A 19,432-nucleotide genomic window follows, 5' to 3' on the forward strand; every position below is an offset into this window, starting at 1 on the left:
CTATTAAAGCTTACTTGTGTAAGTACATGTATTTTTATTCAATATTGTGTAAAAAATCTGGCTTACAATAGTGATCTTAAAATACTGTGTTTTATTCTTTTTTTTTAACCCCATTTTACTGACATTTTATGGCTATTAAAAGAATGATAATAATACACATCATTTACTTGCAGAAAAACAGATCAGGATAGAAAAATTCATTTAGTAATTGTTTGTCTCATGACATTCTATTATTATAAAACTACATTATTTTCAGTACTTTTGTCCCCTTTTTTAGATAGGTAAAGGGACCCTTCTCAATGGTTTAAGGGACTCCACTGAGGTTTTTTGACATGACAAGACTGGAAATAACTTTCCAAAATTAAATTTCCATTTAATGTACGTGTAGGTCTATATCAATAAATTGTGCATATCTTTCTGTTTTAAGTGACCAAACAGCTCTATGTAAGGAATCAAATCTTATGTTTTTAGGTTTTTGGAGCTATGTCCTTGACAAGATTTTTCTTTAAGGGGAGATAATTCAAAAATAGGGCTTAAAAGAGTTATGGTTCTTAAAATTTTAGAGTTATGTTCCAGACAAAGTTCAAAGTGTAAAAATGAACAAAGGGCAATAACTCCAAAATTAGGCAAAGCAGAGTTACGGTTCTTACACACTGCACTTCTACTCATTAAGATCTATCTATCTACAGAGTTTAATGTTGATATCTCCTATAGTTTAAGAGCTATGTCCCAGGCAAGTTTTCTAAAAGGGGTGATAATTAAAAAATGGGGCTTAAAAGAGGTATGGTTCTTTTGCACTGCACTTCTACCCACTGAGATTTATCTTCTTACAAAGTTTCATGCTGATATCTCTTATTATTTTAGAGTTATAATCCAAAGTTCAAAGTGTAAAAATAAACAAAGGGCAATAACTCCAAAATTAGGCAAAGCAGAGTTACGGTTCTTACACACTGCACTTCTACTCATTAAGATCTATCTATCTACAAAGTTTAATATTGATATCTCCTATAGTTTTAGAGCTATGTACCAGACAAGATTTTTCTAAAGGGGTGATAATTAAAAAATAGGGCTTAAAAGAGGTATGGTTCTTTTGCACTGCACTTCTACCCAATGGGATTTATCTTCCTACAAAGTTTCACTGGGTCATGATGTTGAACAAGTGTGCAAAGTTTCAAAGCTATATGTCACTGAACATTGAAAATATTTGAGGTGTTACAAAACTTGAACATATTAAGTGATTACGCCAACGCTCTGGTGACTAGTATAGCTTTACTTTTTCTTATTGAATAATTGACCTAAAAAACACTGATTTCAAGTACCTGAATATCATTGTCATTTTCAATAAAGTCTTTAGCCTCTTCTGCTGATATCTGTACATCACTAACAGGTGGTTGACATTTATGTGTAATCACATCAGTCCATTCTTGTATACCAAGTAAACATCCTAATTTCATTATTTTGTTCAATTCATCATTTGAGGAACAAAGTTGTATTAGTAATTGTTTTGATTTACTTGAACCCATAACCTGTCCCAGTGGGTCAAGAAAAAGCTGGTTTGCAAAGGCAACACAGAAATTTGTAGGAATACGCAGAAGACATTTGAGAACAAACATGGCTGCTGAATGCATGTAAACTTGGCCATCTGTAAATAATAAAAAATATAATTTGAAAAAAAAATATATATATAATTCTACTAAGTCGAATAACTTTATACAAATAAAGTGAACCCTTAATTAAGCAATTGCTGCACACCATAAGTGAACCTCTCATTATACCAATAGGGAACACCATTGGTGAACCTTTCATTATACCAATAAAGCATACCATAAGTGAACCTCTCATAATACCAATAAAACATACCATTGGTGAACCTCTCATTATACCAATAAAGCACACAATAAGTGAACCTTTCATTATACCAATATGACATACCATTGGTGAACCTCTCATTATACCAATAAAGCATACCATAAGTGAAACTCTGCTAATAGTATACCGATAGAGCTAACCATAAGTGAACCTCTCATTATATCAATAGGAAACACCATAAGTGAACCTCTCATTCAGCCAATAGGGAACACCATTAGTGAACCTCTCATTAAACCAATAGGGAACACCATTAGTGAACCTCTCATTATACCAATAGAGCACACCATAAGTGAACCTCTCATTATACCAATAGGGAACACCATAAGTGAACCTCTCATTATACCAATAAAGCATACCATAAGTGAACCTCTCATAATACCAATAGGAAACACCATAAGTGAACCTCTCATTATACCAATAGGGAACACCATAAGTGAACCTCTCATTATACCAATAGGGAACACCATAAGTGAACCGCTCATTTAGTCAATTGGGACACCATTAGTAAACCTCTCATTATACCAATAAAGCACACCATAAGTGAACCTCTCATTATACCAATAGGGAACACCATTAGTGAACCTTTCATTATACCAATAGGGAACACCATTAGTGAACCTCTCATTATACCAATAGAGCACACCATAAGTGAACCGCTCATTTAGTCAATTGGGACACCATTAGTAAACCTCTCATTATACCAATAGGGAACACCATAAGTGAACCGCTCATTTAGTCAATTGGGACACCATTAGTAAACCTCTCATTATACCAATAAAGCACACAATAAGTGAACCTTTCATTATACCAATATGACATACCATTGGTGAACCTCTCATTATACCAATAAAGCATACCATAAGTGAAACTCTGCTAATAGTATACCGATAGAGCTAACCATAAGTGAACCTCTCATTATATCAATAGGAAACACCATAAGTGAACCTCTCATTCAGCCAATAGGGAACACCATTAGTGAACCTCTCATTAAACCAATAGGGAACACCATTAGTGAACCTCTCATTATACCAATAGAGCACACCATAAGTGAACCTCTCATTATACCAATAGGGAACACCATAAGTGAACTTCTCATTATACCAATAAAGCACACCATAAGTGAACCTCTCATTATACCAATAGGGAACACCATTAGTGAACCTTTCATTATACCAATAGGGAACACCATTAGTGAACCTCTCATTATACCAATAGAGCACACCATAAGTGAACCGCTCATTTAGTCAATTGGGACACCATTAGTAAACCTCTCATTATACCAATAGGGAACACCATTAGTGAACCTTTCATTATACCAATAGAGCACACCATAGGTGAACCTCTCATTATACAAATAGGGAACACCATAACTGAACCTCTCATTTAGTCAATTGGGACACCATTAGTGAACCTTTCATTATACCAATAGGGAACACCATAAGTGAACCTCTCATTATACCAATAAAGCACACCATAAGTGAACCTCTCATTTAGTCAATTGGGACACCATTAGTAAACTTCTCATTATACCAATAAGGAACACCATAAGTGAACCTCTCATTATACCAATAGAGCACATCATAAGTGAACCTCTCATTTAGTCCATTGGGACACCATTAGAAAACCTCTCATTATACCAATAGGGAACACCATTAGTGAACCTCTCATTATACCAATAGAGCATACCATAAGCGAACCTCTCATTTATCCAATAGGGAACACTATTAGTGAACCTCTCATTATACCAATAGGGAACACCATTAGTGAACCTTTCATTATAGCAATAGGGAACACCATAAGTGAACCTTTCATTATACCAATAGAGCACACCATAAGTGAACCTCTCATTTAGCCAATTGGGAACACCATTAGTGAACCTCTCATTATACCAATAGAGCATACCATAAGTGAACCTCTCATTTAGCCAATTGGGAACACCATTAGTGAACCTCTCATTATACCAATATAGCATACCATAAGTGAACCTCTCATTTAGCCAATAGGGAACACCATTAGTGAACCTCTCATTATAGCAATAGGGAACACCATAAGTGAAACTCTCATTATATCAATAGAGCACATCATAAGTGAACCTCTCATAATACCAATAGGACACATCATTAGTAAAATTCTCATTTAGCCAATAGCACACATCATTAGTAAACCTCTCATTTAGCCAAAAGGACACATCATTAGTGCATTTCTATTGTATTATGCATCAAATATTATACTGTGACCACCAGCCAATAATCACAATATCAAGTAACTCTACTAGTATGCTAAATGGGTAAACAATGATTGTAATCACACATCAACCAATTTACTTTTTATACTTTTTCAACATGGTTTTGATCTTCATAATTTCTTTAAAAAAATCTCACTTTCATTTATGCCACTTGATGGTTCTCCCGCATGCATCTGTAGTAGTACAGTTTTCACATGTCCTGCTAGTAAAGCTAGTGGCATACTCTCTGTACTCTTGTAGTCAATCACCATGGAGACCAAATGACCAGCAGTGGACACTACATCATGAGTCATCAATGCTGCAGCAACAGCATCAGGAGATGTTGTTGAAACAATCTTTATTAATTCACCTGGCTTGATCTCAAGAGCAAGAAAGTCCAGTGTGACAAGTCTACCATCTGAAAGTAAGAAATAAATATATCAACTTTGATCTTTTAACAACCCTTTTCATTGTAAAAGAAAATTATAGATCAAAATTTAACAAATTTTGCCAAAAATATATAAGTAGATAAAATGATATTAGTTTAATCTGTAGTTGGAGTTATAGTTGCATCTTCAAGTCAGTAAGCTAACTTTATGAGCCAAAAGACATGTGCTAAGTTTAAAGTAAATGCCTGAAAACCTTTCATAGGAATTTATTTTTAGATGACCTCAGTGTAAACAAGTTGAATTATGCAACAGACAGTTTATAAATTTGATAGAGTATAAGAACCATCATATGATGTCAGTTTTTAAACAGTTTATAGTAAAAATTTAATTTCAAGATAAATATTACAAGTTTTTTTAAATTATGTACTAAAATGGCAACCATATTAATCATTTTCAAGAGTTACCATGGTATCATAGTGCTCTTCCTTTGAGTAGTAACCAAAACATGTCTGACTGACATAGATGTTTCTAAATGAAATTATTGACTAATTCTTTGAATGCCATGTGTATTTTAAAGTCAAAATACAACAATTAAACACAGTTTTATGTGATAGTTAATGTAAGATGTTTTTATTTATACAATTTGCTTGTAATACTGTAAGAACAACAGTACCATAGGGGACCATCCTATGTGCCCTTACCTTCATATGGTTTTGTTGTAACACCACCATATCTCTGTATAAAGTCTTTCAGTTTACCATGCTCAGGTTCAAACACCAGACTCCACTGACTCCAGTCTGCCAGGTTCTCTAACAGCGGGCAACTGTGCAGACAAAACTTGGCTGCATCTTTTGATTGGTGACCAAGAATCCCAACTTTTGAGTTCGAGGTGTTTGACATTCTGGAAAAACAAACACTAGTTTAATCTCTTGATCACAATGACAGACTGTAAGTTTTGTTCTGATTCAGTTGTTTCACTATCTTCAGTTTATGTTTTATAATAGGGAACAAAATGTTGTTTTCTTTATCACAAATTTCAATTGACATAAAATTAGTGCTTTGTTGATATTGTTTTCAAAATGAAGAAAACAATCATTTGATTTCAATTCAAAATGAAGAAGAACTATAAATGACTAGCATGACCTCAAACGATGACTGACAGACGGCCACAACAGCTCATGATGAGCACTTGCTCAGGAGAGAACAGTAATGAAAGTACCAGTTAAAAGAATTAAAATAAATGAAAAGCCATAAATTATACTTACAAACATATATGGATGAAATCATGAAATTGTACAGAAACAGGAAGCTAAATTTATGTTTTACTTGTTATACTTCTTTATTTATGTGTTACGCCTAATTTTGAATCAAGAATCTTTACAATGTAAAATTTATAAAATGGTACTTGTCTCTATAGAACTGAGTGTTTAATACATATTTGAGGGTTTTAGCTATCAATTAATTGCTAACATTATGAAGTAAACAGTATAAAATCTGACCAGACATCAGAGATGTACAGGCTGATCTGGTTCTTGTCCAAGGCAAATCAATATTGTTACTAGCTTTCAACAAGTTAAGACAAAAATCTAAAATTTAACTTTATCAACTATCACTCTTACCTGACTGAATGGAGAAATGCTGATTCATAGAATACAGTGAAATCTGCATAAACATGTCTACTAGCTTTACCAGCATGACCTAACAACCGTGATATATTCCCGTGTCCAAGATGTCTCACATCACTAACATTATACTGTCTACATAATGCCTCCTCAATCTGTTCTGGCTGAAATAAGTGATGAAAAATAACACAATTATCATACTTTGGTAATTATTTCAATGCTTTATACTTTTCATATAATTTCAGTTACTGTAACATAATGATATTATTACTAACTTTAGTGACTCTGTTTATAACAAAATCCTTTCTACAACAATCTTACTTTAACTCTCCCTTGAGATATTACTAGGATTTAATCAGAATAAAACCACCACTGGCCTGTCTGATCATCTTTTTATGACCCTTACTGGAATTTCTACAATGTTTATAGCAGTTTTAGTTTCATTATACCAAATTCAAAAAGAATCCCCCAGTCAGTCATTCCTCCTTCACAATATCAGCACCCCCAGTCAGTCATTCCTCCTACACAATATCAGCACCCCCAGTCAGTCATTCCTCCTACACAATATCAGCACCCCCAGTCAGTCATTCCTCCTACACAATATCAGCACCCCCAGTCAGTCATTCCTCCTACACAATATCAGCACCCCCCAGTCAGTCATTCCTCCTACACAATATCAGCACCCCCAGTCAGTCATTCCTCCTACACAATATCAGCACCCCCAGTCAGTCATTCCTCCTACACAATATCAGCACCCCCAGTCAGTCATTCCTCCTTCACAATATCAGCACCCCCAGTCAGTCATTCCTCCTACACAATATCAGCACCCCCAGTCAGTCATTCCTCCTACACAATATCAGCACCCCCAGTCAGTCATTCCTCCTACACAATATCAGCACCCCCAGTCAGTCATTCCTCCTACACAATATCAGCATCCCCAGTCAGTCATTCATCCTACACAATATCAGCATCCCCAGTCAGTCATTCATCCTACACAATATCAGCATCCCCAGTCAGTCATTCATCCTACACAATATCAGCACCCCCAGTCAGTCATTCCTCCTACACAATATCAGCATCAAATGTGTTAACTCTATATCATGTATACGCTTGTTTTCATGTGTGTCAACCATTATACATTACAGCATTACCATGTTGATTGAAGCAGAGGTGGAATGTTGTATGATGATTGTATCACAAGGTACAATTCAATGACAAAAGCAGCATATCTAACTTATTAATCTATTTGTTGATTTGTAGAGATAAATGCTGGTTAAATGAATGTTTGATAATGATTTTAGAGACTCGTGTATGATTTTTTTCTCAGGTACCTTCCTTTTAATACAAATTAATACTGCAAGATCATAAATTATAACAATATAATAGTATTGAACTTTAAAATGCTGATACTCAACTGTATAAATATGTAACTAAATACTTTCTGTGTGTAGCAACTTGTTCTTTACTATAGTATCTCTGTTTTGTATAAACTAGACTGTATATTCAAGAAAATAGCAATATTGTACATTAGAACCAAAACATACAGTATATAATCTAATCTTCTACATTCAGATGAAACTCTTAACGATATTTGATTTACTTTCTGTATTTCTGATTGACAATTATAATTCACTATAACCTTGTATACTTTAACCTTAAAATGTTATCTAAATATATGTACATGTACAAGAAATAACTCAATTTTGATATACAGCAGATCCAAGTAAAAACTTTAATTAAATAAAATATTAATTTCTAGTTGAATTGAGCAAGACCAAGCTTAAAGCTAACAGACTTACCTTACAATCTGCATGTTGTTTAAACTGTTTAATAAATTCAATGATGTCAGTCTGATTTGGTTTAAATGATGTGTCATTATCGGTACTTCCTCCAGAACTTGAACCGAGACTTAAACCTCCTCCTTCCTCCAACATCTAAACAACAACAAGTACATTGTATCTCAGTAAAATACCTCTGTCTGTCATATCAATTCTAAACAATTATTTTATTTCAGTAAATAAATTAACAATCTTAAAAACCCTACATGTTATTGTAAGCATTAAGACATTGCATGTTCAAATTTTTCCCGACCAGCTGCTGAACTGTACAGAAGGTATTAGAAAAGAAAACAAAAAATGTAACATTTAACCTGTTTTGCCTCTGACAACAGAAATTCAAGGAATCTCCCATAACCCATCTTGGTGAATTCTGGAAAACTGAAATCTTCTAGAAGTTTCTCTTCAATCCTGTCCAGATGTATGAGAGTAAGTGCTCCGGCATTTAAACATCTCTCGATATACGTTCTTAACTTTTCTGCCAACTCATCTATAACATACATGAACTAAAACTTAGAATAACTATCAACTTTCTAAATTTGTATAATGTACTTGCCCTGCGTGGAATATGGAAAAGTTCATTTAAAGTGTAAAGAGATTTCAATATCCAAATATTAAAATTTAATACCTAAAAATATAGAGCCTTTGTCTGGCTAATACTATCAAAACATTTACAACAATGCCATTGTCAAAACATACACTAGTTATGAAATTGGACAGGATCCTTAATTTTGCACATGGCACATACATGCTGCTGACAAATTTTGCATCTGACCTTTTAGTTTGACCTAACCTTTGACCAACTGACCTAGTTCAAAGGAGCAAGGATCTGTAACAATGGTGAACACATGTGCCAAGTTATACTCAAATACCCGAATGCATGTAGAAGTTTTGCTCTAGACCATCAATTTCTTCTGACCTTGACCTTTCACCTAGTGACTGGATTCATGTTACACCTTGTATTTGAACATTTGTTTTAAGAAATACATGTACAGTAAAACTTCGTTCGTTTGAACTCGGAATCGCTAGAATACCTCCCTTTGCTCGAACTCATCGCCCAGTCCCGGCAAAGTTCCTATATAATATATATTGTTCTACCTCAGATCACTCGAACATCTATTGCTTGGACTCTCGAACCTGATCTCTGGTACCTTTGGCAGAAATATAGTGAAAGTCACACCTTTTCGGTCAAACAATACCTCCAAGGGGTACAGAGAACAAGAGCTGTCCGTAAGACAGCGCGCTCGACTTTTTTATTGCTTGCCAATAAAAAAAGTTTTTGCAGTAAAAGGCAATACAAGAATCTCTGTATTTTTAAAGTGAACAATGGCCATGAGCATTAAGATATTTAGTGAAGAATTATTTTACTGAATTGTGTGATACCCTTGAACACTGCAGCAAAGTTTGAAATGTTTAAGTCAAAAGAGGGCTGGTAAGAAAGAAAAAGTTTTTTAGTGCTTGCCTATAATACAAAACATTGACAGTTAAGGGCCATAATTCAAATAAAATCTTTGACAGAATTACCTTCTCCTGGACATGTTTGGGAATCATGATTGTAAACAAGTATTCCAACTTTCAAATTAATATCTCAAACAGTTCAGTCAAAAAGTGGACTGGTACTAAAAACTTAACCAAGATTCTAAGTCGATAAAAGGCCTTAATTTTTAAAACAAATCCTTGACAGAGTTACCTTCTCTTGCGTACAGATGGGGGTAATGATGTGAAATAGCATTAAAAGTTTCAAAGCAATATCTCAAAGGGTTAAGGCAATAAGTGGATTTTACCCATATTCAATGTATTTTCTAAGTCAAAAAGGGGCATAATTCTGTCAAAAACCTTGACAGAGTTATGTCCTCTTGTCTGTTGATGAAGGTCGTGATGGTAAACAAGTATGGTCAGTTTCAAAGCAATACCTCCAATGGTTTTGAAATAAAGTGAGGTGGTACAAAAAACTTAACCAAGCTCAATACACTTTCTAAGTCAAAAAAGGGCCATAATTCTGTCAAAAACCTTGACAGAGTTATGTACTCTTGTCTGTAGATGGAGGTTATGATGGTGAACAAGTATGGTAAGTTTCAAAGCCATACTTGTAATACTTCTGAAATAAAGTGGGGTGGTACGAAAAACTTAACCAAGGTGTGACGCCGACGCCGGGGCGAGTAGGATAGCTCCCCTTTTCATAGAAAAGTCGAGCTAAAAACTGGGATGGTACAGAAAAGCGTTACTAAGGAGTGACCCAGATGCTGACATAATATACACAGACCTTCTTATAAGCAGGAAATCCTTATCCCTATTCATCTAGTGTTCAAACTAAAAAAATCAGAGCACACTAAACTATATATACAGTAAAATATTGTTTAAACCTTTTCTAGGTGGTTGTTGCTGCTGTTGATGTGTACTATTACTGTTGTCCTCTGTATCATCATTTCTGACAGGTGTAAACATGTCTTTCACTGTCTCCTCAACAGATGTGTTTGACATACAGAGTGCAAGATGAAGAATGTTTCTACCAAGCTCATTATCTCTCATAACTGTTAAGAAATCCTGTAAATATCAGATAAATTCCTTAAACACTTAACTGGAAAAATATAAAAAATTTAAACACTTCAATAATACAACTGAGCTGTTTCATAAACTAGGTTGTTTCTGAAACTAGGCATGTATATTTTCTACATAAATAATAATTATAGTTATTTATAAATACATGTAGTATACAAATATTCCCTGTTATTTCACTTTGTATAATGATATTTTAGGTGATGTTTAACTCTTTTCCATGTCATTCTTTCAATTTACATGTATGTACTATTAATATGATTCTTATACCCATACAACAGATACTTCTGTAGTTTACTGAAACTTATACAATAAATGTGAACATTGTTAGTGTGTAACCAACTAGAGAATTGTCAGTTTTTCCAGACTTTAATCAGTTTATTATTCTATTGTCACCAGTTACCACAGTGTAAGACCACATCTGGTTCAACCATGATAATAAACTAGCATGAAACTGACATCTAACTAAAATACAATTAGAATACTTCCCAGCATCCTACTTTAGCTTATTCCCTATTAAAATTAAGAGGGGCAGTGACCTAGTGGTTGAAGTTGTGTGTGTCTTAACTTAGAAAGTGGGGGTCAAATTCACATTTGTTTTCTAATATCAACAAAAAGTCCTTCAATGAAAACATGAAATTATGAAATTGATAAAGAATTTATTTTCACCTCAATGGCTTTTTTAAATTTTGCTGCTTTCTTTAAAACAACATCCCCTGCCTGTATAACCATCAGCAATATATTAAACTTTTCAAACACTTCCATTATTGCCAGTTCTGGTTTCATTTTCAAATAATGCTTCCGTACTTCCATTCCTTCACTTTCACCAGTTTGCATAATACTTGTACGGAATTTTCTAGAAAAAAAATCAATCATTAATTCAATGCAGTACTAATCACATGAATAAGTTGATGGGAAATGTTTCAAATTACCGTATATCTGGGTACTTATGGAATTAGCAAATTTTATGATTTTGGAATTTGTTTTATTTTAATAAATCTAATTTTGTTGTACTTGTTTCTTTAATTTTTTTCAAGTTGTCAGCTGACAAAGCAATACCACTGACAATACTTTGTTTTCAATTTTCCATTTGATGAATTGGTAACAGGACTGAGGTAAGCATCCTGCATTTCACACTTATTTTCTTGCATATCAGACAGGATTCATAATCTACTGTTTACACCAGTGCTAGATAAATTGGTCTTACATGCCCATGTAAGACAAGTTGTGGGCTTAATATGACGTCGCCCCCCATTCTTAGAATGCCATTATTTCACCTTTATAAATGAACATTCATACACAATGTCACTGTTATAAATGAACATTCATTCACAATGTCACTGTTATAAATGAACATTCATACACAATGTCACTGTTATAAATGAACATTCATACACAATGTCACTGTTATAAATGAACATTCATTCACAATGTCACTGTTATAAATGAACATTCATACACAATGTCACTGTTATAAATGAACATTCATACACAATGTCACTGTTATAAATGAACATTCATACACAATGTCACTGTTATAAATGAACATTCATTCACAATGTCACTGTTATAAATGAACATTCATTCACAATTAACTATAAGAAATTTAGTGATTAACAAATAATGTGAAGTTTTCATAATTTGTTTTCGAAACATAATAAACATGAATTGTCACAGACAGGAATATCTTGCTCTCGGGTAACTGTTTAGCAGAAACACAGAAGGTCTTGTTACTGCCATAAACAGTTACCCTCAAACTAAATATTCCAATCTGTACCAAAAGCGCATGTAAAATCTCTTTGTCCCCACTCCCCTTACTGTAAACTTGTTATTTTAAACTGCCTATGTTCCTATACCTGAATATAAGGTTTGAAATAACATTTTTTTAGTTAAACAAACAATTGTTGCTAATTTACTTATACAATAAATGTGAACATTGTTAGTGTGTTATTACTATGTCACTTAAGATTTTTTAACATCTTTTTCTATATTTGTAACAAAGCCACTTGAAAATTTTACCTAAATGCTTCTCCAATTTCATTTCTCAGTTCATCTTCAAAATGATCCTTGATGTCCCTACGACTTGCAGCAGAATCTCTTTGGGCTTTTTTCAAAGTCTAAAGTAAAAATATAGAAAAAAATTAAGAGTGCCATTGTCACAAAATATGCCACTCACAGATGTCTCATCATGGTGAACATTTGTCATATTAAAATCTCTCAATGGATGTAAAATTTTTACTTTGGACACACCTTTTCCCCCTGACTTCTAAATGTGACCCTGACATACAGACCTTTATGTATACAATACCACCCGACTTATAGTGGTGAACATTTGTATCATCCATGCATGTTGAAGACATAAACATAATAATTTCTGGTGAAGTTAGTCTAGTTGAGATTGTATATGACTTGTGTATAGGTCTGGTTGATCAAGAAGAAGTCAGGATGTTGGTCGGTTTGTCGTCAAGAAGAAGTCGTAAAACATCGTGTATGGTCAACTTGAGGTCGTGTAGGAGTCATGAATGTGCATTTAATCCAGCTTGGTCAGGCTTTATCGGGGAATTAATGTGATTGGGACGATTGAGTTGATCTGATCGGCGGTGAGAACATACCAATAAATAGACTCAGTAGGAACATTACTGTAATCTGTTTTTCTTACTAATGGCAATATTCACTGTATTAGCTGCAAATTTACAAATATTATACAGAATAAAAAATCATATTTAAAATCATGCTTATTCATCTTATGTGTCTTTCCAGTAACAGTAAAAATATCATAAAATAATCTCCTGTTAATCAATCAATGAATTGTCAAGTAGCCAAATGTATGTTTACTTGAAATGAAAATGAAACAGTCTATTAATGTCTTAAAGAAATTTTGTATTAAAATAGCAAATATAAGTAACCAAATCTGATCATAATGGCACCTAACAATCAAAAGGTTACTTAGTCATAAAATGAGTAAAGGTTGAATCATAAAACAAATAGACTTACAGTTAGAGCCAGTGGAAGGGATCTAATCCTTACACCTAACATATAGGCATTTTCAGCATCATACTTTTCCACCAAATAATCCATGAATGGTTCCAACTCCATCTTTGTACGCCAGAGACCTTTTATATCAAGATATGTTCTAAAGTGATCCAGTATGTCCATTGTTGTTATCTCTGGAATCTCAGACTGGTCAGGTGGGAACCGGAATTGTTGGAATACAACAGGGTACCGCTGCAATGGTCCCGTTTTCAATGAGCTAAAATCTCCATCATCCGTAGCATACTCTTTCAGTTCATTTTTGAGTTCATGAAGTGTACAGATTGCTCGGGTCTTAACAAATGCATTAACATACACATTGATCTTGCAAATTAACCTGTTTAACTCATTTACACAGTCAACCTGATCCATATATCTTAAACCAAGATCCTGTACTTTACGGCAACTAAACCTTTGGCATACCAACTTTTCGACTCGTTCCTGAGTAACAAATAAATCAGCATCGGATAGAATTTCTATACACTCTTTGGCAACATTATTTATTTGTTCTTTAGATGGCTTTTTACCTTTGGCAACGTAAACTGGGCGTACATCAATCTTCTTTGTCTCAAATTCATCCTTATCTATTGGTTTTACTTTCACAGGTTTGGAATTATCATGTTGATCCATGTGTTGTCTAGATTCACCATTTATTACTGGCTGTTGAGTCACATTTCTAACTGGTATCTGATCATCTTGTGATTGATATCCAGCAAGAAGATTGGTGTAATTATTACCATGATTTTCATTCAGGTTTCTAAGTCTACTTTGAGCTGTACCCTGAGCTATGTTCTGAGTTGGTAGTCCATAGTGGCCAGTAATAATAGCAGGATCTTCAGTTTCAAGTGCTAATGAAGGGTTATGTGGCAAGTTGAACTGAGTGACTGGTGCCCACTGAAAACCAAAAAGACCCTCCTGTTGTGAAGATTTTGGTACTGGATTGTCTTTTCCTTTGCCATCAGCAACTTTCTCTGATGCTTGCTTTACTGCGTTTGATGCTGAATAAGAAAATGATGATTTATCTTCATTTTTAGATAAATCAAGTTCAACTGCTTTATTTGATTTTCTTTTTGCAGTTTTAATAACTCTGTCTGGCTTGCTTGATGCTTGTAAGTTCTCTTCTGAAGTACCCTCTGTTTCACTCTTTTTCTGTGACTTTCTCTTAGCAGTTTTAATGACCCTGTTTGGTATGTCAGTTGTATAATAATTAGGGAAATCTGTCCTTTCATATAAAATTTCATCAGTGTTTCCCTGTGTTTTTGTTGACTTCCCAATCATTCCACTAGCATCTCTTTTATCACTGTGACCTTCCACTGATTTACCAACAAAAGGAGCTTTTGATTGTGTACTTGTTTCTACTTTAGCTTTATCTTTTGGGGACTGTGAATCTCTAGATAATGATGGAAAGTTATTATCATTAAACAATACTTCAGAGCTACTTCTTGAAGAAATATTGTCAGTGCTTGCTCCATGTTGCAGGGTGATATTTGGATCTTTTTGTGACCATGTAACAGTTATAGTATCTGACCAATTTTCAAGTACCTTACTTAGTTTAGATACGCCACAATCTGCTGCTGAAAAATTCTTTTTTGTTTCTGTTTTTACCAAGTTCCAAATTTTACTCAGCTTCACTCCTTTTGGATTATTCTTCAGTATACTCACCACAATTTTCTTCAACTTTGCATTGTTTGATTCTATCTCTTTCTTTGACAACTTTCCTTTCTTTTTTGCTGGAATAAATTTTTATCATGGGGGTATTAAATGACAACATTTTTACAATAATAATAATTATAAACAACTGCTATGTTTTTTAATATTGGTTACGAATTTGTAAGTTCACAAAATTAGAAGTGGCTTAAGTTTTTCTCTCCTAGCTTCAATGGTCCTGAACACTTGGTACCAGGCACTGTGAGTGTTGGCATTAAGTGAGTGTTAGTTAAAAAAAACATACTTAATATCTGGACTATTTGTGAATAAATCTGGGATACTTTTTATCATTTAAAATTTACTTCCATAATTGGGAAATAGAAGAAAGGTGTGCATGATAATAAGACTTGAGACTATTAAACTATCTTATAATTTGTGACAACAGGTAAATTGTACGAGAAAATCTAGCTGGTTCTAATCACTCTAAATTCCGAAAACTTCAATCATAACTTTTTGGCTAGTGACCGGGCATAAGGGTCTGAAATACAAAGGGAACACTGTACTGCCTGACTTTAATAGCTCATCTTTGAGTGCTACATGCTTTAAGAAAATAACAAAATCCATGACAGTGATGACTAACTGTCAATCTCTATATGGACATTTGCAGCCTAGGACCTTCCCCACCCAATCAAAACCTCCTTTCTCATCAGCCTTATTAATAAAAGAAAGTTCCATATAAAGTTTAAAGTCATACATATGACATAATGATCAGATATATCTCATACAATAATATATAGATTGTTGACAAATACACATACTGAACAATTAAGAGCCACTGCCATGCTGGGGCCATGCTAGTCTTTTTCTTATTTCTATAGTTAAACACGCCAAAGGAAGAATAGTAAAAGAGTGTTACTATGAAAAATAATTTTTTGTTACAAATATAAAATAAAATTCAAATTTCATATTTGACCTTGATGGTCAAGGTCATTCAAAGGTCAATGTCACATCTGAATAAATCATTAGTCAGTTTTGTCTATTTTGTCCAAGAATGAATTAAATCCAAAAATAAATAACAAAGGTAAGACAATTTAAGCAAGTTTCAATAATCTGACATTGATGGTCATGGTCAATTAAATGTAAAGGTCATATCAGAAAAATTCAACATATCGTTTTTTTTAAATGTGTTCTTTTGTCCAAGTATGAATCAAATGTGAGAATTTTAAGAAATAACGAAAGTTTTAACAATTATAGCAAATTTCAATAATTTGACCTTTACTGTCAATTAAGGTCAATATCATATATGAATAATTCAACATAAATGCACTATCATTGGCAATAAAGGCTAAGGGTCTACCATTCAAAGACCCTCTGACCTTGACCTTTGACCTTTGATCATCTATTAGTTTTGACCAATCAATATCTGAAATATGAAGACTTTGGGATGAATTGTGACCAAGACAATGAGCAGACACAATTTCTGACATTTGAGGCCCCTATGACCTTGACCTTTGACCTTGTGACCCCAAAATCAATAGGGGTCATCTACTAGTTATGACCAATCAATATGTGAAATATGAAGACTTTGCGATAAATGGTAACCAAGATAATAAGCGGAAATCATATTACCATTCAAGGACCCTGTGACCTTGACTTTTAACCTAATGACCCCAGATCAAAGGGGTCATCTACCACTTATGAACAATCAATATATGAAATATGAGGACTTTGTAAAGAATACTTTTCAAGATAATCAGTGGAAACCATTTTGACATTTAAAGCCCCTGTGACATTGACCTTTGACCCCAAAATCAAAAGGTGTCATCTATTAGTTATGACCAATCACTATGTAAAATATGAAGACTTTGTAATGAAAACTTTTCAAGACAATCAGCGGAAACCATTTTCACATTTAAGGCCCCTGTGACCTTGACCTTTGACCAAGTGAACCCAAAATCAATAGGGGTCATCTACTAGTTATGACCAATCACTATGTGAAATATGACAACTTTGTGATGAATACTTTTCAAGACAATCAGTGGAAACCATTTTCACATTTAAGGCCCCTGTGACATTGACCTTTGACCTAGTGACCCCAAAATCAATAGGGGTCATCTACTTGCTATGACCAATCACTATGTAAAATATGAAGACTTTGTAATGAAAACTTTTCAAGACAATCAGCGGAAACCATTTTCACATTTAAGGCCCCTGTGACCTTAACCTTTGACCTAGTGACCCCAAAATCAATAGGGGTCATCTACTCGTTATGGCCAATCACTATGTGAAATTATATGAAGACTTTGTGATAAATGGTTTCAAGATAATCAGCGGAAACCATGTGGTCTACCGACCAACAGACAGACCGACATTACAAAAACAGTATACCCCCTCTTATTCGAAGGGGGGCATAATAATGTCATGGCCAATTGTAGTAAAATTCACTTACCTGACCTGATTGTCAAGGTCAAATCAAGGTCAAGTTCAGTTAAATCTTACAAGTATGAAGACAATACATACATTAATATCAAAGTTACTGCTAATTAAAGCAGGAAAAAACAGTGAAATTTCATATAACAATTTGACCTTAAAAGTCAAGGTTATTTATAGGTCAATGTCAAATTGAGTTTTAACTCTTTTAAGGCATTGTCCTTAAAGTAGTTGTGCTGAAGTACTAAAAAATCCATTCATAAATAATAAAGTTACAGCCAACTATAGACAAAATCAAGCAAGATTCATTAATTTGACCTTCAAGGTGAATTTAGGTCAAGGTGAAGGTCATAATCAATTAAAGCTACTCCAAAGGATTGATGTGTCCAAGTTTAAAGACAATTCATTCCATAAATAAAGTTAAGGCCAATTATAGCAAAAATTGAGCAAAAATCAATCATTTGAACTTAGAGGTCAAAGACATTAATTTTATGAGTCAAGGTCTACTTGAAGGTCTTCAAGAAAAAAGACAATCCATTAAGAAATTAAAAATTTAGCCAAATTTAAAGTTTCTGGATGATTATGGCAAAGGCAACGACATCGGCAACAAGAACCTGACTGTAGCAATACCTTTAAAGGGAGACACAGTGAGTGGCAAACTTTTCATTTCTTCGATTTGAACTTTTCTTTCAATATTCTATAAATGTCCCGGAAATGAATACACTAAGCAGTCACTCAAACAAAATGCTTCTTCTTAGCAAAAATAAAACGGTGGTTTCCCAACTTGACCTGTATGGGTCAGGTTAGAGCATTTGGACTTCACAAAACTTGTAAAAGAGAACTATGAAAGCGTTAAAGTATGTGTCAAATGAATGACTTATTTCAATCTGACAAAACTTATTTCAATCTAACAATATCCACACTATCTGTTATTGTAATTTCCAGAGTCTTCTATAGTTACATGACTTGTTTAAAATCTAGTCGGTGACTCAGTCGGCATCTTAATTTTGTTCAACTTACAAAGATATTATTAGTAACGCTTCAAGTCAAAAATATATAGTATTTATACAGAAATTCATGCTAGGACTTCTATAAAATGTCATTTGAGCATGATTTGGGTGAGTCACTATCAATTTAATATTTTTGTCATTCATTTGCCTAAGTGTCCCTTTTAAAATATCAAGCCAGGAATAGATAGCACTGATTACCTTCAACATTCTGCCTTGTACTGGTCAATTTAGGAAAATCCTGGTCCCTCCCATTTTCATCTTTCCAGCCTATGCCCTTAAATATTCATTTTAAACAGATTTAATTTCTTGTATAAACAAATTTGTGATGATTATTGTAATATATTAATTTAAGTCACAATGATATAGCCACTCTATTGTATTTAAGTAAAAGATTCAAGTGTGAAAAATTTGAGGAGAACAATGAACTGCATTTTTGGTATCTACATGTATATTAACAGCTCAGTATTTAATATAGCACAAACAATAGATAAATTAGAATTCTAGAAATGTAATGTACTTACTCCCTCAGCCATTGTTAGTCACCATATACTAGTAGCACAGACACAGGCACATTGTCTCTACTCTAGAACTATGACATTGTCCTTGGCAAATGTATCATGGCACATACACATTTAGATCTTATTTCTTTTTATTTGTCTACAATGAATAAGTATTTAAACTTCAAAATTATTTACATGCATGTGGACAGTAAGACTGGTAGAGAAAATCAATATACATACAAAGCACCTTTGCACAGCTACATGTGTTCAATATGAAAATGAAAGAAAGCATGTTACAATACTTAGTCTATACCTTTACA

At 33.7% G+C, this 19,432-nt stretch overlaps 1 protein-coding gene across 1 annotated transcript in view; it reads right to left on the minus strand.

Moving 5' to 3' along the window:
• The window catches only part of LOC132723267 (uncharacterized), a gene marked incomplete at its 3' end in the record, with an annotated part of 35,334 nt that extends 15,902 nt beyond the window's left edge, over positions 1-19,432 (minus strand). The window contains exons 1-12 of the mRNA XM_060707945.1: positions 19,134-19,432; positions 18,811-18,886; positions 13,490-15,255; positions 12,515-12,612; positions 11,165-11,351; positions 10,303-10,483; positions 8,254-8,429; positions 7,904-8,038; positions 6,102-6,268; positions 5,184-5,383; positions 4,251-4,511; positions 1,320-1,642 (exon numbers count right to left, since the gene is read on the minus strand). Of these exons, the coding sequence (XP_060563928.1) occupies positions 1,320-1,642; positions 4,251-4,511; positions 5,184-5,383; positions 6,102-6,268; positions 7,904-8,038; positions 8,254-8,429; positions 10,303-10,483; positions 11,165-11,351; positions 12,515-12,612; positions 13,490-15,255; positions 18,811-18,886; positions 19,134-19,145 (3,582 nt within the window). The remainder of the gene's footprint in view (positions 1-1,319; positions 1,643-4,250; positions 4,512-5,183; positions 5,384-6,101; positions 6,269-7,903; positions 8,039-8,253; positions 8,430-10,302; positions 10,484-11,164; positions 11,352-12,514; positions 12,613-13,489; positions 15,256-18,810; positions 18,887-19,133) is intronic.

This window comes from Ruditapes philippinarum, unplaced genomic scaffold (assembly GCF_026571515.1).
Source record: "Ruditapes philippinarum isolate M1 unplaced genomic scaffold, ASM2657151v2 ctg5423_1_1_1_1, whole genome shotgun sequence".
Taxonomy (NCBI): Eukaryota; Metazoa; Mollusca; class Bivalvia; order Venerida; family Veneridae; genus Ruditapes; species Ruditapes philippinarum.